The sequence below is a fragment of the Carassius carassius genome, chromosome 12 (genome assembly GCF_963082965.1).
Source record: "Carassius carassius chromosome 12, fCarCar2.1, whole genome shotgun sequence".
NCBI classification, from domain to species: domain Eukaryota; kingdom Metazoa; phylum Chordata; class Actinopteri; order Cypriniformes; family Cyprinidae; genus Carassius; species Carassius carassius.
Genome location: NC_081766.1, coordinates 31,240,309 through 31,261,470, shown reverse-complemented (window position 1 = coordinate 31,261,470; position 21,162 = coordinate 31,240,309). Strand labels below are relative to the sequence as shown.

Genomic DNA, 21,162 nt, shown 5'->3' with positions numbered 1-21,162 from the left:
CACAGATTGACAGGTAATGAGCGTTTTAGGAGTTTGTGTGATTTTAAAACATTTGCATTCAAGGATCAAATGTGTCAAGTTAGTTTCATTTCAGCCTTTATTTACACGTGAATATTAAAATGAACGAAATACACCATTTTTAAACTGTCTGGAAACCATAAGTTTATCAACACTTATCCTTAAAACAAACCAAATATATATTTTCTACACTGTTATTCTAATAGTACAATGTCTTATAGGTTTTTAAATGGCAAACCAAACACCTATGAGTGCATAGGAGCCGCATACAGATTGATATACATGTTTGAAAATTTTTTAATGAAATGTGCAAATATCATCCAATCATTCTTCTGCCTATAAAAACAGTTATATAGCCATCTACAAGCATCAGTATTTGTGCATCTATGTGTGTGCAGATTGAGAGAGAAAAACAGGAGTAAAATGCGAAGAAGGCACATTGTGTGCTGAGCCTCAGCAAGTGAATTAACAACGAATGTCCAACACTGGCCCTTGAACACAGAATGTAACTCACATCTCAGTGAAGGAACAGCACATTTTACAGTAATATACTGAATGTAACAATGTACATGAAGACAAAACCGTATGTAGTATATGAGCGCCTGAATTGTTAAATGCGGATCTCTAAGTGTTATATCAAATGCCAATGCACAGATTCAAAGCACGACTTTCTCAAATGAGAAGGAAAATGCAACTCTGGAAAGACACATCTCTTGTGAAGTCTACACTAGTGCCCAAAGAGGTCTTCGCAACAACAAACAAGAGCCATTTAAATGGTTCTTCTCCCACAAAACAAAGCACCGCCAACAAAAGCATTTTAAAACGGAGCTGGAAAATATTCACGTGTCATTGAAGCTTACCTTTTGTCCATTCAGATTTATGTGACGGTAAGCAAAATGTATTACTTTAAATGTTTAGTCACTGCGTAAAGGAACTAATTATAATTGCTAATTGTCTTACAGCACATCTGTTTTTGGTGCTGCTGACTGTGTTAATAATAGAAAGCACAGATAATTATGATTGAGACTGCTTATTAATGATAAAAGATGCATGATGGTCACAATGTACTGATGGCAGTTTTGCAGGCAGAGCATATCAAGAAAAACTGAGGTGGGCTTGAAGAGATACACATTTCAAATTACATCTAGCATCGAGCCTGAGTTGAGGGGGCTCGTTGTGGGTACGAAAGGAAGAGAGGGGCGTGTGAAGGGCAAGAGAGAAGACGTTACAATCACAATCTGTTTGCTTTGGTTTGGGGAGACCAGCTCTGTTCAGCCCTCCTGTCCAAAGTCCTCAGTGAACTTTTTCAGCTTCTCCAGATCCTGCTCGTTGACAGTGGGCTTTGTGCTGGTGAGAGACCTCAGCATGTCCGACTGTGGGTATGAACAGGGTATAATGAGGAATTTATAAAACTAGCATAACAGTCTTTTAAATAAAATCAAAATACTATAAAATAATAAAAATATAGCAAGTCCCGAGTTAGAGTTCCGGCTTGTGGACCTATCAAAAAAACACCAAAAATCATTTAATTAATTAATTAATTAATTAAAGGAGTCATATGATGCGATTTAAATGTTTCCTTTCTCTTTGGAGTGTTACAAGCTCTTGGTGCATAAAGAAGATCTGTAAAGTTGCAATGACTAAAGTCTCTGAGATATTCTTTATAAACCTACAATAATGTACAGTATTTGAAAAATAATGTTTTTTTTTTACATTAAGCATGTCAACATTTTTCTGTTACAACAAATAAACAAAATAATGATCTTTAAAAAAAGCATCATATGTTGCCTTTAATTATTAATAATAATAAAAGAGAAAAAAGCTAAAAACAATATTAACTGTTTTATTATTTTATTTTAAAATGTTATCTACTATCAATACTTAGTCGGGCGACCCTTAGCCTTAAAGACTGTGTGTAGTCTCCTGTGCATGCTGTCTTCTAGTTTCATGCAAACCTCAACTTCATTTTCCCCCCAGACTTTGTTTAAAGAATTTTGGGGTATAATTGTGACAGTTTACTTTATTTTGCTATCCTCACTTACATAAATGAACTATAGTGTCCTGAAACCACTAGTAAAAAAAAAAAAAAAAAATCATAATAATTTTTTTTTTAAATATTATATCTGGTCTCTGAATAATTTTTGGTTTGACTGTATATCCATCAGTTATTATCACACTCAATTATGCCCATTAAAATATATTTTACAATATTTTGTTACTTTCTTTGTTCATGTTTTTGCTCTATGGTTCATCATCTGTAATTTAATAACATTAGAGCTTCTCCACTGCAGTGACTTAGTACTGTAATGGTGCGCTTTGCTGTAATAATTCAGGGTACCACTCGAGATATTTTTATAGGGTTTTTTTTTTTTTTTAATCTAAAACATGCTGTGATTTATATTCCATAGCCACTCATATAATGCAGAAACACTCAAGCAAGCAAAATGTGCAACACGTGCATGTATTTGTACTGTTGCAGAACGAGAGGTACAGTTGTAACATACTGCTGAGTGCATTACACACAGGCTGCTAGATTCATGTTCGCCAGAAAGTCATGTACGCCTAATGTTGAAAATAAATTATGTTTATAGTGAATGCACCTATAAATTGTCTTTTTTTACGATTTAGTTTGAATCTGAATGCGTGTGCAGAAGTGCGCAAGCGTTCTCTCTCTCTCCCTACCGTTAAGTAACTCGTGCATTGTTTTACTTGTTTTTGTCATTTCCGAATGAACTATAAACTTTCCAGTGATGAAATGTATATTCACTCGACAAGCTTGCACATCTCCTCCGCCACACGCTCAATCCACTCAGCGTTAGGGTTGTAACGGTATACCGGTATGGCGATATACTGTGATATAAACATGTACGATTATCATACCATGTACATTTGCTTATCTACGGTATTGAGAGAAAACAGACACAGAATCTCAACTGCGCCTAGGCAACAACTTTCCACCTAACTGTTCTCTTGCTCCACCCACACGTACAGTGACAGAGACAGAGGCCATTATCTCTAATCTCTATCCCATGTCAAAATATGAGTTCAAACTGGCACTAGTATGGGAATACTTTTTGTATAGAAAAGACGAATGCTTATTTGTCCTTGAAGGTAGACACAGTTTGCAAAAACTGTGGTCGGAAAGCGGCTGCAAAACGAGGAAACGCATCCAACATGTTCACCTATTCAGAACATCATCATCCCGTGCAGATACAGCCATGTCCTATTTATAAATTAAGGGTAATGCATTATTATTTCTGTGATACGGAGTGAAGCACAGAATCCAGGCATGACAATGAATTTACAGTAGCTTGCTACTCTGCAGATGTCATAAAATGTGCGATTTGATGAATTGATGAATAAATAAAAAACAAAGCTGTAAAATAATGACAAAAGCACTGCTATATAAATATATAGGCTAATCTGTTTGTTTTGCATGTCTCTCTGTGAATGAGTGGCGTTGTCATGTACTACATACACAAGTATGCGCCAGCGTGGCTTAAAGTGCATGGTTTAACAGTGCTGCGGTCTCACTATCTGAGGACCTGAACACAAACACTGAGCGCCTCACTGAGAGAACAATTAATAATCATTTCATCATTTTATTTGAGAAAACTACTGTCAAAAACAAATACATTGACACTCAAAGCTCTTCAATACAACCCGTCCAAATAAAAGTCTGCTTTTTAACTCGAAGAAATTGACAGAAATTACGATTGTACTATAATGTAGCCTACTTCTAATATAATAATAATTGACATAAACATTAGGGAATATAATTTTTCCCTCATTTTAATTTAGTAAATCTCTGTTGTGCAGCCCTTTGCGAAAACATTAAAGAATAAAGGATTTAAAACATCAATTAAATTGTAAAATTTGTATGCATTTTCATTACCACCATTTTTGACAGTATATTTGTATTAAATCATAAAAGTACAGAATCCAGAGAAATTAAGTCAAACCAGAATTTATGAATTTGTATGAATTATTAATGATAAATATGTTATTAAACTAATAAATAATCAATGTTAAAATTTTCTTGTTTTTGATTAATGAAATTTGAATAAACACACAAAAAAACCCTGTTTTGATTGTTTAATACCGTGAAACTGTATAACCGTGGTATTTTCTGAGACGATTATCATACCGTGAAAATCTCATACCGTTACAACCCTACTCAGCGTGCTTAACCAGCTCACACACATCAGCTATACAGTTGTATTAATACTGAATGTTTAACATTATATTCATTGCATAGATATCCTACGTAGACAACCTTAATCTCTAATAACTCCACTCTACTGTCTGTTGTCTGTGTTTCTTTGTCTGAATATGGCACTTATCAAGTACTGTGTGGTATCGGGGCATTTTAACGAGTACGAGTACAGGAGATCAGTATCGGGCCCATGCATCCCTAGTATAAACCGTATTTTCCGGACTATAAGTCGCACTTTTTTTTTTCATAGTTCTGCTGGTCCTGCGACTTATTGTCAGGTGCGACTTATTTATCAAAATTAATTTGACATGAACCAAGAGAAATTAACTAAGAGAAATGAACCAAGAGGAAACATTACCTTCTCCAGCCACGAGAGGGCGCTCTATGCTGCTCAGTGCTCCTGTAGTCTACACTGAAGACATAGAGCGCCCTCTCGCGGCTGTAGATGGTAATGTTTTCTCTCGGTTTTTGGTTCTAAATAAATGCGACTTATAGTCCAGTGCGACTTATATATGTTTTTTTCCTCATCATGACCTATTTTTGGACTGATGCGACATACTCAGGTGCGACTTATAGTCCGAAAAATACGGTACTGATGGTTTAAAAATCAGAAAATAAAACCATGCTCACCATGGAAACAATTGGCTCCAAAAGTTTCTCTCCAGGGACTTCCATCCATGTCATCTCTATAGCCTGTGGATCACCTGGGGAGCAAGGGGTTAAGAGGTCATCGACTATGACATCCGGGTCATTCCTTGATGGTCCTCGTACCTAATGAAAGACAAGATAATGGTTACAATAAGAACTGGTGAGTATTTTATTTAAGACTTATCAATGTAAGACTCATTTCAGTCTGTTTCTTGAAGTGTTGATGTAATCGGTGTCAGAGGACTCACCCGTTTGAAGTGAGTGGCCGACTGAACCTTCCTGACGGGCTGCATGAGGGCGTCTCTGACGATGACGCTGATGTCAGCACCTGAGTAGCCGTTCGTCTTCTTGCCCAGAGTCATGAAGTCTGACTCGGTGAGACTGTTCGGTGTGCTTCCCAGATTCAGCTTGAACATGAATCCACGAGCGTGCTCTTCCGGCAGAGGAATGTAGATACGTTTCTCAAATCTAAACACAACACAGAAGACAAACAATGAACAGCTACAGGCTTACAGTTACAGTTAGAGTGATAGCTGCACACACACTCACTTTCTTAACACTTTTCCCCATATAAAAACAATATTCAAACAATCAAGTCAAAATCTATGAAGTAACAAAAACGGAGTCACCAGCCTTTGTCTAGGTCACAGGTCTAGATTAAAGATGCATTCAAAACAATCAGGGAAAAAAGCATTACATGCACATTTTTAAATAGCATAACATGCTAGTTTATTTAGTTGCCAGTTTTTTTTTAAATAATTACACACACACACACACAAACATATATACATATACTACATTAATTGCAAAAACCTGTAGATAGTTCATAACATTCCACATGATTCATGCTGTCTAGCTCATACTGAGCTAAAGGAGTTGAATAACCTGTTCTAGCCCATGTCTCTCGACGATGGCATTCAATCATGATGCATCACACGAACACAGAGTCTAATGAGATCATCTTTAACTGATAATCACTCCTCTCCCACTTTTCTCTTTCAGTTTTCTCTTAGTAATTCAGACACTCATGAAAACAAATTATTACCGTCTTCTGATGGCAGAATCCAACGTCCAGGGGATGTTTGTGGCTCCCAGCACCAGGATCCCTTCATTGTCATTACCAACACCTACAAAGACAGTATTATAATTAGATCGTAATCATGGTTCATTATAACACCATAAAAAATACTAACATGATGAAAAAATAATGTTTAATAGCACAATAATGTCAGACAAATGTCAGATTTTGATTGTATGATTTTACGTCACTGCTGATCCCGAATGCATTTCAGACAAACACAGCTTAGTCAATAACTCCACAGTTTCTTTAAGGTGGGTTTAATTGGGATTGGACCAGGAGCAGGATTTGACATCGTAACATGTCTAATAGGCTCACCTTGCATCTGAACCAGAAACTCGGTCTTGATTCTGCGAGCTGCTTCACTTTCATTCTCGCTCCTGGAGCCGCAGAGTGAATCAACCTCATCGATGAAGATGATAGAGGGCTTGTGCTCTCGGGCCAAACTGAACAAATTCTTCACCAGCCTGAGAGGATGAAAGGAAACTTTTAGACATCACATGGCATCATTTAAACTATTTAATCAGGTGACAAGCAGTTTTAACCAATCAAAACTCTAGATCTCACTCGGTATCATTTTCCTAAAAAAGTAGAGAATCTAAAAATGTTGCCATTAGGGATGTTTCATTTTAACTGGTTAACCGTTAACCAACTGTTAAGAATTTTGACCGAGTAATACAAACGGTTTTAAAAAAAGTCATTTTTTTCTTTTCAGTAATTTATCAAAATATTTAAAAAGGTTTGTTGCATGGTTAAAATATGCTGTGCATTTAACAAATTGTGTTTTTTTTGAGAGAGAGAGAGAGAGAGAGAGAGAACATAAGACACCTATAAGTCACATTTTATTTAATACAGAAATAGGCCTAATGCCGACTCAATGTTTACAAACATTATAATAAACAATGTAAACATAGCTAGGCTATTTTATTTCCCCTCACTCCTTTAGATAGGATGCCGCATGTGAATCTGTTGTTTGCTGCTTTTTGCACCGGTAAATTAATTCCCAGTAAACAAATGTTAGTATTTTGAACAGGTCACAGACTTTTAGCTATCCTTTCTTATTTAATTCAATTCTTATTTAAAATAATCTTGTAAGTTGACAGTTAATAATCGATTAACGAGCATCAGTTAGCTCAGTAGCAAATTCTCTTCACAGACCCCACAAAAAAAGCTGCACTTTTATAGCAATAGGTCTGGAAATATACACACATTAAGCTGACATGCATTCTGTGTAAATTAAATGAAATGTTGTTTGAGCACTGTGCTTATCTGTTGAAATTCAGATCTGAGAAACATACAAAAGGGAGCAAAGCGAGGAGCGGAAGGGAAGAAAGTCTAAACAGTAGTGAAGCTCAACACAAGAAAGAAACTTAAACTGCTAAAACAGCTAAAGGTAACCGGCGCCATTCCTCACAAGACTCACTTTTCACTCTCTCCCAGCCATTTAGATACCAGATCAGAGGAGGAGATGGAAAAAAAGGTGGAGTTGTTGGCTTCTGTCGCTACTGCTTTGGCCAGGTACGATTTGCCCGTTCCAGGAGGCCCGAAGAGAAGGATGCCCCTCCAGGGAGTTCTTTTACCTGAGACAGAAATCATTTGTCATCAGTATTAGTTCTCTGTCAACACTTCCTGTTACTGGGTATTGGTACAGTTGCATTTTTGATACACACATACAGGCACTTCTGACCACTAAACACATAAAGAGGACATAACACACACAGTTTCACCCAATCTCATCTTAATCTTGAGTACCTATAGAGTAGTATTGCATTCTTCATATCTCCGAAGAGTCTTTAGTTTAAGCAGATTTATAAAATAAAAATACAAAAACAGCCACGCTCCATCATTCAGTATCAAACCATCTACAAACCCAGCACTGAACTGGACCTCGTTTATAAAACATTCGTCAATAACTCCGCTGCTGCCCCGGAAAAACCAACTGCATCCACTGTTCACGTGACACTGGGTTCTTTGGGAAGCTGAACAATGTTATCGAGTCATTCCTCTCCAGCAAGTCCTGTGCAGCGCTGCCGACGACATCCGTCAGCCGAAAGAAGCTCGTTCGATAGACTGCTCTTGCGCTGCTGTGTGCACGCTCTTCCAGGACAAAGGAATTCCGCCCTTCATGACATCATGAAGGACCATGCTCGAAAAAAACGTTCTGAAACTTATACAAACCCAGAGGGAGTGTATTTGGCACAGAAATACATCCAACTCATTTTTTGAAAATCCAACTCTTTAACAGTGTAAATAGCTCTGAATGCATGAAATAGCATTATACCTCCTCTTTAAAACTTTAAGAGTGTTGTATGACAGCAGTATCCATTAGTTGATGGTGATATAGCCACTTGCCTGTGAAGAGATGTGGGAATTTGATTGGCAGAATGACGGCTTCCTTCAAAGCCTCTTTGGCCCCCTCTAACCCGGCAACATCATTCCATTTAATATTTGGTTTCTCCATGACAATAGCTCCTGTGATAAAAGATCAGCCAATAAGATTCAATATGTGTTAGCAAAAACAGTAATTTCGTTCATTTAGAAGGACGGGGAATAACATACCTGAAAGTTGATTCTGAAATTTCTTTTTTTCTGGGTCTTCTTCTCCATCACTCTCATTCCTAGGGTTAAATATACAATGGGAAATATATGGGGTCAGTCATTTTTCTTTATACTTTTATTCAGCAAGGACACATTCAATTGATCAAAAGTGAAAGTAAAGATATTTAGAATGTAATAAAATATTTTAAATGATGTCTGCTCTTTTGAACTTTCTATTCATTAAAGAAAGCTGAAATAAAATGACTAAAACCGTTTTCAACATTGATAATAATCAGAAATGTTTCATGAGCAGCAAATCAGAATGATTTCTGAAGATCATGTGACAATGAAGACTGAGTAATGATGCTTTGATCGCAAGAATAATTTACATTTTTAAATATATTACATTGCAATAATTTTTCACAATATCACTGTATCACTATATTTCTGATCAAATAAATGCAGCCTTGGTGAGCAGAAGAAACTTCTTCCAAAAACACTTAAAAAATCTAACCAACCCTAAACTAATTAACAGTTATATAAATAGCATAACAGCAAAGGGGCAAGTTCACAGTTCACAGACGCTAACACAGCTTTGCATAGACGCATGAGAACACACGCTAGCAGTTAGGGATATGCAATACCACATATTTTCACATATCAAGCCCTGTATTATTAAGGTCCATCAGGGCCAGATAAGATTTGTCTATTTATTTTTAAAGCAGGGCTTTCACACCGGACATGTTCTAGTGTTGAAAATCAATTATCAGTTAATTAATCTTGATGATTTGATTCACAGAAATCAAGTACACATGAAATACAAATGAATGCACGTGTATGTTTGTATGTATTCAGTGAACATCAAACCCGCAGCACACACCCTTTGTCACTGGACTGAGACTCCTTCACGGGTTTCGCCGGGGCTTTCTCTTTCTTCTTCAAGTATTCTTTCAGCTTCTCAGCCCGGTCTAAATATTCGGCACATTTGGCCCGAATGCTTTGTTTGGCCTTTTCACCCTGTGCTTCATCTTTATAAAAAAAAAATGGTTAAACGTATAAAGGTGACTGAAAGCTGCCACTGCTGTAAATGCAGTAAAGTCTTCTCAATAACATACTGATAAATCAACATTATAATGCTAAAGCAATATATACATGAACATTCAATGAAAATTTTTGTTGCTAAAAAAACTATTTTACAGATAAACATACTTACATTTGACAACATGCAGAAAATATTGAACTGCATGTTGATACAGACGCAGGGCCTCTTCATAGTTTTCAGCCTTGTCCTCCTGAGCTGCCTTACTGGCCAGATCTATAGCTTTCTGTGTGGTAAACAGCATTATTATTATCATTGTGCAGCTATTAAGTAATGAATGCAGTTTTATTGTCACATTCGTAGTAACATGAAAGCACATAAATTAGACACTTCAGGACATCCTACTTCTCAAACAAAGACAAATGTGACATCTGAAAAACTATAGCGTTCACTTAAACAATGAAATGGATATTAATAGACGTAAACAAGCCATAACTGCATTCATAGAAGCACAAACAGAATGTATATCTAAACTTCAAAGCAGACAACACTTCTTCACTACAAGACGACTGCATTTTAAAAATATGAATTTACAAATACGATTAAACTTATTATTTAATTTAATTTAGTCCATGAGTTCACATTCTCGCTGTCGGTTTGCTAAACTATGAGATCATTTGTTTGCTAACTTACCTGCAAGTTGTTGTTGGCAGCCATAAGGGCTGAAAAAATCACGAACGAACGGCGTGTTTGGGAAAATAAAGACACGTGGTATATAAACAAACTGTCGCGTTTTCACAAACAAACAACGAGGGTTGTAAATTTGTGATTTTTCAATACTTATTTTTGAGATCGGAGAATAAACAACTTCCGCATAAAAATGTCGAATGTCACTTCCGCCTCCACGCTCACGTGTTCCCAAAAAAATGTCGTGCGTCATACGCTAACACACGCCCATTTGGTGCGGCCTCCGGTTTCAGGAAAATAAACCAAGTCATTCCTACGTAATAAAAGTTGTACTTGGAATATATTCAAGATTTTAGAAGATAACAACAAGAAGGATTCTCTAAAGCTGATGCCACAAAATAAAAAAAAACTGCGTCAACGGAAATAAACAGATCACGGCAACGTCTGATTGGAATATTTTGAATGTTACAGTGATTACCTAAAGACAATTAATTTGCCGAGATTATCTGCGGCACTGGGGCTAGTTCTCAAAGAAATCTAATCCGAATACACAAATGCTTGCTTTCTATTGTGGTCTTGTGTTGAAGCTGGTTTCAAGACCCCAAGTTTTCATACCATTAAAAGCATTTCTGTAAGATATGTTGAGTAAATAAGTGAACACAATAAAACCTCAACAACTAATTGTAAGGTGTTTTAAAATTGTCTGATTTTTCAAATGTAGCCTAAGGTCAGGACAAGGTGTGATATGTGTTTTCCTTTTATCCAATTTAAAAATGATCTTTTCTGTTTCTGCCAAAACTGAATTAAAAATGTTGCATTATATTACATTAATTTTTAATTAATTATGCATCTGGCATGTCAAATGAATTATTCTCCTCAACTAAAGCTCAAGTGGTAGAGCATTGCGTTAGCAGAGCAAGGTTGTGTGTTCGCTTCCCAGGGAACACATGTTAGGTAAAAAATGTTACCCTGAATATGTAAGTCGCTTTGGATAAAAGCATCTGCTAAATGCATTAATTTAATTTAATTTAATGACAGGCTACTTATCCTGTCAGTAAACAATATTTCCCAGCACACCCTGAGAATTATTCACTGTGTGACGACTAACTCCAGTCTCTTCTGTATTATCACATTGGTTTAAAGCTACTAGAAATCTGCACATTCACATCTTAACAGGCAAGTGTGTTACTATAGTGATAGCTACCAAACGTCTGAAGTCATCAGTGAGATAACAGAGCTATAAACAACTGTTTCCATTGTCAAACTGAAAGGTCACCTGCAGGCATGAGACCTGTCATTGCTTTCACATTATCAGACATTATATTGCAATATGACAGGCTAATAATAAACCAGATCAGTTGCTATTGTTCCTTGAAGAACAGGGGAACCCACATCTGCTCCTGCAGATTTAGCTCCAACCCAGTAATGAAACACACCAGAACCAAAAGTAATCAAGGCCTTCAGACTCACTAGAAACTTGAAACCTGCTTTAGATCCATGTTGTGAACACCAGACACCAGGAATATAATAAAACACATTTATGAAAGGAATACAAAAATAGAATGTAGTTTAGCCAAACATGATGAAAATATTAAAAGGAGTATACATGGTCCAATAACTTTATAGTCAACATGATGTACCTTATGCACATTATTCAAAAGAAAAATAAATGCTTGTCAATAAAACTGTAGTGCAGTAAATGTAAGTAGCTGTGAAATATTAAATACAGTCAGTGGATTTAGATGAGGACGGTCCATTTGGTAGATTTAAGGTTTCTGTGCACTCTCAGAAAAAAAGTACAAAAGCTTTCACCTTTTCAAAAGCACACCTTTGTACCCAAAGTGTCCATATTGGTAGCTTAAAGGAACATTTTATTACCTAAAGTGTAAATATTAGTGTATTATAAAAGTGTACCTTTTGAATAGGTGTCGCCCCAGTGACAGCTTTTGTACCTTTTTTCTTTGATTGTGGACAGTTTAGTTGCATCTCTGTAGGAAGTGGGACCAACACAAAAACCGTGGTGAGTTTTTATAACGTGGTTCACTTGGAGATTAAAAAAATAAAATAAAATTCGAGCATGAAGTTCCTCCACTTACCCCATCCCTAAACCTAGCCATCAGTGGGATGTAAGCAGATCATACAAAAATTGCACAACTGAGATCATACAGGAAAAAGTCACACTGACTGTTCATGTAATCCAGACATTTCAATAGAAATCCACACAAGCTGGGATTTTTACATAAGAGTGAACGATGCATGCAGATTTGTGACTTCTGTATCAGCTGTGCTTCATACCTACTGACAAAACACAATGGACCTGTTTGCCCACAAAATGTCACCAAAAGTTCACTAATGTGACTGTACCTTTAGCCAAAAATTCTACAAATAGTTACAAACTGCCATGAGAATATGTTGGTTGTGTACGGTGTTCAGTGTAAATTTGAAGTCATCAGTGTAGTGACACACCAAAGAATTTAAAGGTGCCACTCCTATTGCCACATCTCTGAGAGATACCAGATGTTACAGGGACATACAGAGGCCCTTCAGGGACACTCGCAAAAAAGCCCACCCACATCCCACAAGCTAACCAGAGGCCATGGCTAAACACTGAGTTTCAGTATCTGTTATAATCTGGTAATACTGCAAGATCTAAACTTTTACTTGCACCTAAAAATAGAAAAAGCCAACACCCTGGAAATAAACTTCGACAACAATAGCGTACAGTGAAAGAGCATCTAATTCGTCACCTGCCACCCAGAGAGACTCAATTATTATATTAGAAATGAAATGAACAGAACCTGAGATCAAGAGGTCAAAGTTTTGCTGATTAGCATGTCGTCATCATTGTTGTTTTTACTATTTGACGAAACATATATTTGTGAGTGAGCAAAGACGTATTAATTTCCAGCATGCGTTAATAAACTGCTGCAGACAGGCGTTTTTATGAAGATTGCACATAGACAGCATGATTTATCTGAATTTGTATGTTTTTAAAAATCCGGACTCAATCCATTGCTTGGACATAAATACACAAAGAGACAGTGATAGTTTTATAGTAACCTCTTTCTTATCAAGACAGTCTTGGAGCTCTTCGGCTCTGTCCAGATACTGCTTACACTTATCTCTGATCTTCTGATTGCCCTCCTTACCCTGCGGTTCACCTGAATGCATGGAAACAAAGGGTTAAAATGCAAAAAGAACTTGAACAGACCACTGCACATTGTTAATCCTATATTTATGCCACACTTACGTTTTATTATATGCAGAAAATATTTCACCGCATGTTGATAAGATTTAACAGCCTCTTCATAATTTCCAGCCTGGTCCTCTTGTGAAGCTTTGCTGGCTATGGCTATAGCTTTCTTTGAAATAAAGCATGTGCAGCTTATTACGTATAATCACACCAGTCTCAAATATAAGACAATACATACTCACAAGGTGAGGTGAATACACCATAAGCCACTATTCAGAGATTAAAAAGTGTAAATGTACTTAAAGTACCATTACATGTCATGTAATAACATTTAGTATTAAAATATTTAATAATGTTACAGAAAATATTTGTTAGCATGGCTGTTTTTTTTTATCAATAAAATGCATTTTAAGTGATCCGTCAAAAATCATTGCACGTATAAAGTTATTTATGACAAGTATAGTTTAAAAAAAAAAAAAAAAGATATTCAGTCCCAATTCATTTTAACAGAGAATTCAGCTGAAAATGAGATTATTATAAATAATTTAAAAAATGTAATTTCCACAAGACATAAATCTCTGATCACCACAATGTAGCTTCTTATGACTATTAGTAAATGTGCATGTACAAATAATAAACTACACAAATAAATTAAAAACCAGTAAATATGAACTGCCTGTTGTCTATAAATGTTATATTTTGGGAGACAGTAGAGCCTTGAAAACTTTTTCAACTGTTCTCAGAAGATCGTCACACTTCAACAGCAGAATCTTCGATACTATTTCTGAACTGATAATATCCTAAAGAAATCTTTAATGTCCGGAAGACAAAACTAGAAGCTGCCTAAAAAAGACAGCATTATGAGCTTCGGGAGTCACGCTATGTATTAAAACGGAACATGAATCACTTCACTCTAACGTCATTCATAAATAATGACAATGTTTCCGAGAGTGCTGAATGTGAACATGGTTTCTAAACAACTTTCAAAAGAAAATGTACACGGATGTGCTGTTAAATGTTACAAACTACAATACTCTTGTCAACGCTCACACTGGCTTGACATGTATTCATGATATGTGTTTATGGATTTATTTACCTGTAAATTGGTAGGCTCCATGTGACGCTGATGTGTTGTGAAGTTGGTCTCTGTTCAGTTTCGGTATTGTTGAGTATGTTGAATGTGTCTAGTTTGTGAACACCCACTCGACTCATGATAATAATTAAGGAGCAACACAAGAAACAGCGCCCTCTACAAGCTCTCGCATCATTATAGCTCAAATATATACATTCCTTTAAAACCAGAAATTATACTGCAGTCTTCTTTCTATTTTAAATAAATAAAGAAATTCAAAACACAATGAAAAAAATCCTAACTTCCCACTGATCCCCCTTCAATCGTGTCTATACATAAACTGCTTAGACTCTTAATATTAAGACACATGTTTTTTTCACTGGTCACCATTTTAAAAAGTCAATTACAGAAAAACATAGATTGATCTCAGTTGAAACTGAAAAGACTGATAACCACTTGGTTAACTGCTAGTTATATCTATGTCTGCTGCAAACAAAGTGAAATTTCAAATTAAGATCTGCTCATGTTGCACCGCATTTTAGGCGTTTTTAACCAATCACACAGATTTCTGTTGAGCTTAGGAAGGCAACGGCCAATCAGAGGCGTTCAGATGAGTCATCGCTGAAACTCATCTGTTTTGATCTCTTTGCGCGCGCGATCTCTGACTTAATTCCGCGAATTCTCTCATAAACAACAAAGCACGAACAATGAACAAGAGAATAATTTCACAGTGTATACAGCTTTTATATGATTATAATGATAGTTTTTTTTGAGAGTGTTTAAACTCGTGATAGATCAAAATTAGTTATAATGTCACTTTATTTATAATTTATTCTCTGTTTGAAAAACTGTGGAAATGAAACGTTATATAGCCTAACTATCAATTTATAATGTTTTTATTCAATTGTAATCACATTAAATACAAATTCAGTCCCATTAAACATATTTTATTAGCCTACATGACACCCATCTCTGGTGTTTGCCTAAAAAGACGGCTTTATGATGTTTAATTTGGCTGCTTTCAGCCTCACCCTGGAGTTGGTTCATCTATGTTTATGCATTTGGCCCCTAGCATGCTGGTTTTAAAGGGGTTTTGAACACTTCTTTAGCTAGTAAGTCTGGGACCAACCAGCTAGATCCAACTTAAACCTGTTAAGACCAGCAAATCATCTTATTTATATCATTTAATTTAATATAATCTCTTGAAAGGTTTTGTATGGTTCATCCCTTAACTTATACTTCTGTTTTCATAGCAGCAGTGGTAGTCCCAAAGTGTAATATCTTGATCTGTCTCATTTCCTATAAACAGTGTTTGTCGTTCAGGTGAGGTTATTTGTGGGTTATGAGCTGTGGCATGCTGTGTGAGCTGCCTTCCTGAAGTCTTGGTGAATGCATTGCTGGTTATGTTTTGCAGGCTGAAATTGTAAATACACTCTTTTTACAATGCTGCGTTTCTGTATTTCTTTATGTGCAAAATGTGAATGTGTTGCATGTATTCTTCCAGTATAGTTAATTTCACAGTATTCTAAATTATATTGATCAGTTTCTTTTGTTTATTAATGCTCAAATCATCTGAAGAGAAAACATGTTACATTTGTCTTTTGTTTAATATTAACAGATAATTCAATCGTGAGCAACAGGATAGTGGAGGGAGTTGATGTTGATGTTGCATTTCAAAACCACAACCACAGTTCAATTCAATGTAATACAAATCTTTTCACAGCAGTCACACTAATAATAAGAGCATGCAGTGTCTGAATAGAACTTGCAGTTGTAACGTTAACCATCCAGGCTCTGGTTGTGTTTAATTTCAGGAAGCATCAGCTCATCTGCATGATTTGGCATTAGAGGTCCCTGTCACAAGGTTTATCCTCCAGACAGTGTCTGTCCAGCTGTTCGATGTGCAGTGACACACAGACCTCCACCAGGTCAAGAGCAGAGGATCATCATTTCAATAGCATTTACATGCAACTTTATCAAAATCTGCAGAGAAACCCCCTAAATAAAGATTACACATCACAAAAAGTGGCTTTAGAAATGATATTTTCTTCAGAAATGTTGATTTTCATAAACCCCCATTTTGCACTTCCATTTGTTCTTGCATAATTTCTGAGTGATATTTTTAAATTGTTGGTTTATGAACACATTTGCATGTTTCATCATGAAAAATCTTATATTTTTCAGACACCATGAGTTTGAAGTGTCTACATCAGGAGAACACAAGGATTCATACATTTCATGCAGCGTGTTTCATGCAAGTGTTTTGCAATGGAATTGTTTTTTTTTTAAAGAAAATTATGCACTTTGTTATTTTGCATGTCTACTCATATAATGTAAATATGCAAACAGGTGCAAACAGTGATTAACAACAATTAATTGTGAAGGGCGGGGTCAGGTGGGGTTGCTGTAAACCATTAAAGCTCATTGATAGAGAATAACCACCCCACCCTCCTTTTGTGAATCACTGTGTCACACCACACAACACACTCCACCACACCGATCACTTACGACTCCACACGACCCCCTGCACACCCACAGACCACCACAGCCCGGCAGAGGGGTGGTCTATGCAGACCTCAGGTCCACAGACCATTGGCTAAACGTCTGATGCATATGGGACACAAAAGTGGAAACACTTCAGGAGTGTCAAAGTCATCATCAGATTTGAATTGTGATATATATATTGAATTATACAGGATTTCCGGAAGATGTGTGTGTTGCGTTCTTTAACGTTCCACCTGAAAACACAGATGCTGTGGATCCAAACCCCTTCACGAAAGAAGAAAACCACTGTGTTTACAACTGAGGAATAGGCCTGGGTGGATTCTCTGGAGTTAATTACATTTTAATTGCAACTCATGAGCATCTTTTCTTTTCTTTCTTTTTTTATATAAATGTAAATGTCACACCAGAAGGCCTTTTAAATGCTGTTTATGTATTATTTAATTGTCGCAGACAGACTATCAGTTGTAAACCATGAAAATCCCTCATCAACGATAATTAATACTGGTTTTAAAGTATGATGATTTAAACAAAAGGATAAATATATTCAGTATTTATTATGATTTACATAATTTTTCAGTATATGTAATTTATTTACTAACAACAGTGTCAGATGTGTAAAGAAATATATATATATATATTTCATTATGTGTAATTTCCAATCTGTAAGCTGTAGCCTAATTTTGTCAAGTAAAAGAAAAAAAATGGGTGAAATTAATTTTAACTATTTAGGACATATAATATATACTATCTGTGAAATTGGCTTTAGCAAAACAGAGTAGTCTGCCATTTTTTATTTTTTTTCGTCTGTGACTGCTGGGCATTCTAGTAAAAGGGTGAAAAGTGTGTTCAGCTTTTTAACATATCATATTAGTATTATGTTATATGAGAGTGTCCTAACTTGTGTTTTGTTGAAGTTATTCGCTTCAATTCGAACTTCAATTATCATCTTATTACTGTCACGGTTGGTAAACCGTGATCTCTGGGTTTTGCACTTTGTGGTGAAGTCTGTGTGTTTCGCGTCTGCACTGATTAGATTGTGGGTGTCTCCGTTAATTGTCATCAGCAGCAGCTGTCACTCATTACACTATCCCTATATACAGTGTTGGGAAGGTTACTTTGGAAATGTAATAGGTTACAGATTACAAGTTACCCTGTTTAAAATGTAATAGTAGTGTAACTTTTTCAATTACTTTATTAAAGTAATGTAACTAATTACTTTTGAGTACTTTTTGATTACTTTTCTAAATTTGTGAAAATTAAAGAATAATAAATAAAAGCATATACATCAACTCAAATACAGTTATCTAATAAGCATGTGCCGTATTCTGTGTAATAAACTCCTGAAACATTGGTGTTTTTTGTACAACTGCTGTCTCTATGTATATGATATGATGATAGTTTTCTCAAAATAAGTAAAATGCACATGAAGTGACACAGAACAGTTCTAGAAATTATGTTTATGTGCTCATGTACTCCTATATTGAGGCAGCAGAGGTTGAAAACACTGCGAGCTTCAGTAGGCCTATTTGTAGTAAATGAAACCATGTCTTTGCCATTCATTTACAGGAGGGGCGGACTGGGAAAACAATTTAGACTGGAAAATTCAAACTCATACAAACAAATTCATGGAAAAAACTATTTTTTGGTATGGACCTGAGATAAAAAAAAAGGTTTAAATCTTTAATTTGGGGACATGCAAAATAATTATAAGTTCTCTCCTGAACTGCACCTTCACTTCCATTTTTCTCTCCAGTCTCTTTATTTTGCCCTGTTATCCATCTCTCTCATGACTTTAATACTCAAGATTGAACAAAACTATACTTTAAAATACAATACTCTACAATACTACAATATCTTTATAGAAAAATCCTAATACTGTAGGCCTACACGAGTCATGTTTTTCCCTTACAAAAATTGACCATGCTTTTTTTTTAGCCTATATACAATAACCTTGTTTTGTTTTGTTTTTTGCAAATGGATTTGTATTTATTTTTAAATAACTCAATTTGTAAAATCATTTTCATTTTTTGGTTACCACAGTTAAACAGTAGTAACTATTTTTTCTGGATTTATAGTAATATATTAAAACGTTAATTTTCGTAAGGGTTGTGTTGTTGTCTGTCCGTAGTTCCCCCTAAAACTATTTAAAAAAAAATCGGATTGTTTTTCAGCTAAATTACTACTGTAACATTACAACAGATAATAAGGATGTCCTTTATATAGTATTTTGACTGATGACTGATGAGCAACTTCCACAGTCCTCTCTCTCTCTCTCTCTCTTTCTCTCTCTCTGTCGCATTGATTACTCGGAGTCTGATCCAAACCGTTTGGCGCGCGCGAGTCATGACTAACAATTCATAACTTATTAGAAATTTAATTATCAAATGGCGGATTCGCAAATGATCGCTTTACATTTGGCAGGCAATTATACAATAATGATATTAAAATAGCGGGCAAAATCGGCTGCCAGGCCACCGGGAATTGTCCCGGTTCTCCCGGTGTCCAGTCCGCGCCTGATTTCCACAGACACGCAGAACGTGCAGGAGTCATATTGCATTTTTGGGGCTTAATATTCACAGACACTAGTCCATGTCATGTTTTGATTCAAGTGTACTGACCTAATTTTGATTTAGTCATCCAAAATGTGGCATATTCCGTCCGCGTTAGGCATTTCGTTTTTATGACTGGATTCTATACCCAGACTGTACTTCCGCATCCCGGAAATTATTAGGGGGGTATGTCTCAGAATAGTCAGTGCAATTTGGGAAAGATATCAGTTAAATCTGTATGTGGATGTGTGTAAATATTCAAATGTAATCCCCTTTGTAATCGTTCAAAATTTCATAAGTAACTGTAATTTAATTACTCATTTTTTCTTAGTAACTGTAACTAATTACAGTTACATTAATTTTGTAATTAAATTACGTAACGCCGTTACATGTAACTAGTTACTCCCCAACACTGCCTATATATTGGCTTGTCTCACGTCTTGTGTTTGTGAGAACGTTGTTTCATGTATGGTAACTGTCTTATGCTTCTGTGTTGTTCTGCGTTGGATGTTCGTGTCTTCCCCCGGAACCTCATCCACCTCATCCAAACAGAAAACTACTCCGGTGAGCCAGCTTTCTGCAGAACTTTCCTAAATAAGTGTTCGATGCACTTTGCCTTACAGCCCCGCACCTTCGCCACCGAGGAATCGAAGGTGGCGTTCACGCTCACTCTACTGTCTGGCAAGGCCGCCCTATAGAGGAGATGAGGAGGGTCTTCGATCGAGCCGCGGCCGGCAGGGAAGCCGCTGACCCGCTCTCAGACCTACATCAAGGAACCTCCTCGGTCACGGATTACTCCATTAAGCTCTGCACCATGGCGGCCGCGTACCAGTGGAACGAGGCGGCGCAGTGGGATCGATTCCTGCATGGGCTGGCCGACCGTGTTCAAAAGGAGATCTACCTCCTCGAGCTGCCCCCCACACTCAACGGTCTTATTGACCTAGCCTTACGGGTTGATGCCTGGATTAATCGTCTGGGTCATCAGACCAGTCCTACGCTCCATCCCATCTGTCCGGAAAGGGGCCGCTCGAGTCGAGAGAACGCGGTCGGTTCCGTCGACGACCACGAACCCATGCAGGTGGGTAGAGCTCGGCAGTCCCGGGGGGAGAGAGAACGGCGGAGGTCCCAAGGACTATGCTTGTACTGCGAAGGCTCAGGACATACCATCTATTCCTGGACTCTGGAGCCCAAGGGAAATTTCATCGACTCACTCCTTGCACGTCACCTGAACATTCCTGTCCTGCCTGTGTCTCTTCCCATCCATGTCACCTCACTCAATGGCCAGGAACTGCCTCACGTCATACACTACACTGAACCCATCACTCTGCTCACTTCTGGCAATCATTGTGAAACCATATCCTTTTTCCTCATCGACTCCCTGTAGCTCCCATTGTTTTAGGTCACCCCTGGTTAATGAAACATAATCCACGAGTGGATTGGGGTTCCAACACAGTCACCTTGTGGAGTGAAAGTTGTCATGAGTCTTGTCTGGTTTCTGCTTGTCCTGTTGTCCCTGTCTCTGTCTTTCAGAAGGAGAACATGGACCTGAAGGAGGTGTTCAGTAAGTCCTGTGCTGCTTCTCTTCCTCCGCATCGTCCCTACGACTGTGCCATAGATTT

At 36.9% G+C, this 21,162-nt stretch overlaps 1 protein-coding gene across 2 annotated transcripts; it reads right to left on the bottom strand.

Moving 5' to 3' along the window:
- Positions 1-79: 79 nt before the first annotated feature.
- On the bottom strand, positions 80-14,665 carry vps4b (vacuolar protein sorting 4 homolog B). 2 transcript variants are annotated; one of them, XM_059564115.1, is made up of 13 exons: positions 14,514-14,665; positions 13,475-13,586; positions 13,285-13,385; positions 9,712-9,823; positions 9,379-9,526; positions 8,520-8,578; positions 8,313-8,432; positions 7,384-7,540; positions 6,279-6,427; positions 5,928-6,009; positions 5,131-5,350; positions 4,865-5,005; positions 80-1,391 (listed from the first exon to the last, which is right to left on the bottom strand). In XM_059564115.1, the coding sequence occupies exons 1-13, from the start codon at positions 14,532-14,534 to the stop codon at positions 1,290-1,292; spliced, it is 1,524 nt and encodes a 507-aa protein (XP_059420098.1). In that variant the 5' UTR covers positions 14,535-14,665; the 3' UTR covers positions 80-1,289. The 2 variants fall into 2 exon arrangements, with proteins under 2 accessions (XP_059420098.1, XP_059420099.1); XM_059564116.1 differs by lacking the exons at positions 13,285-13,385; positions 13,475-13,586; positions 14,514-14,665 and adding an exon at positions 10,231-10,411.
- Positions 14,666-21,162: the final 6,497 nt, after the last annotated feature.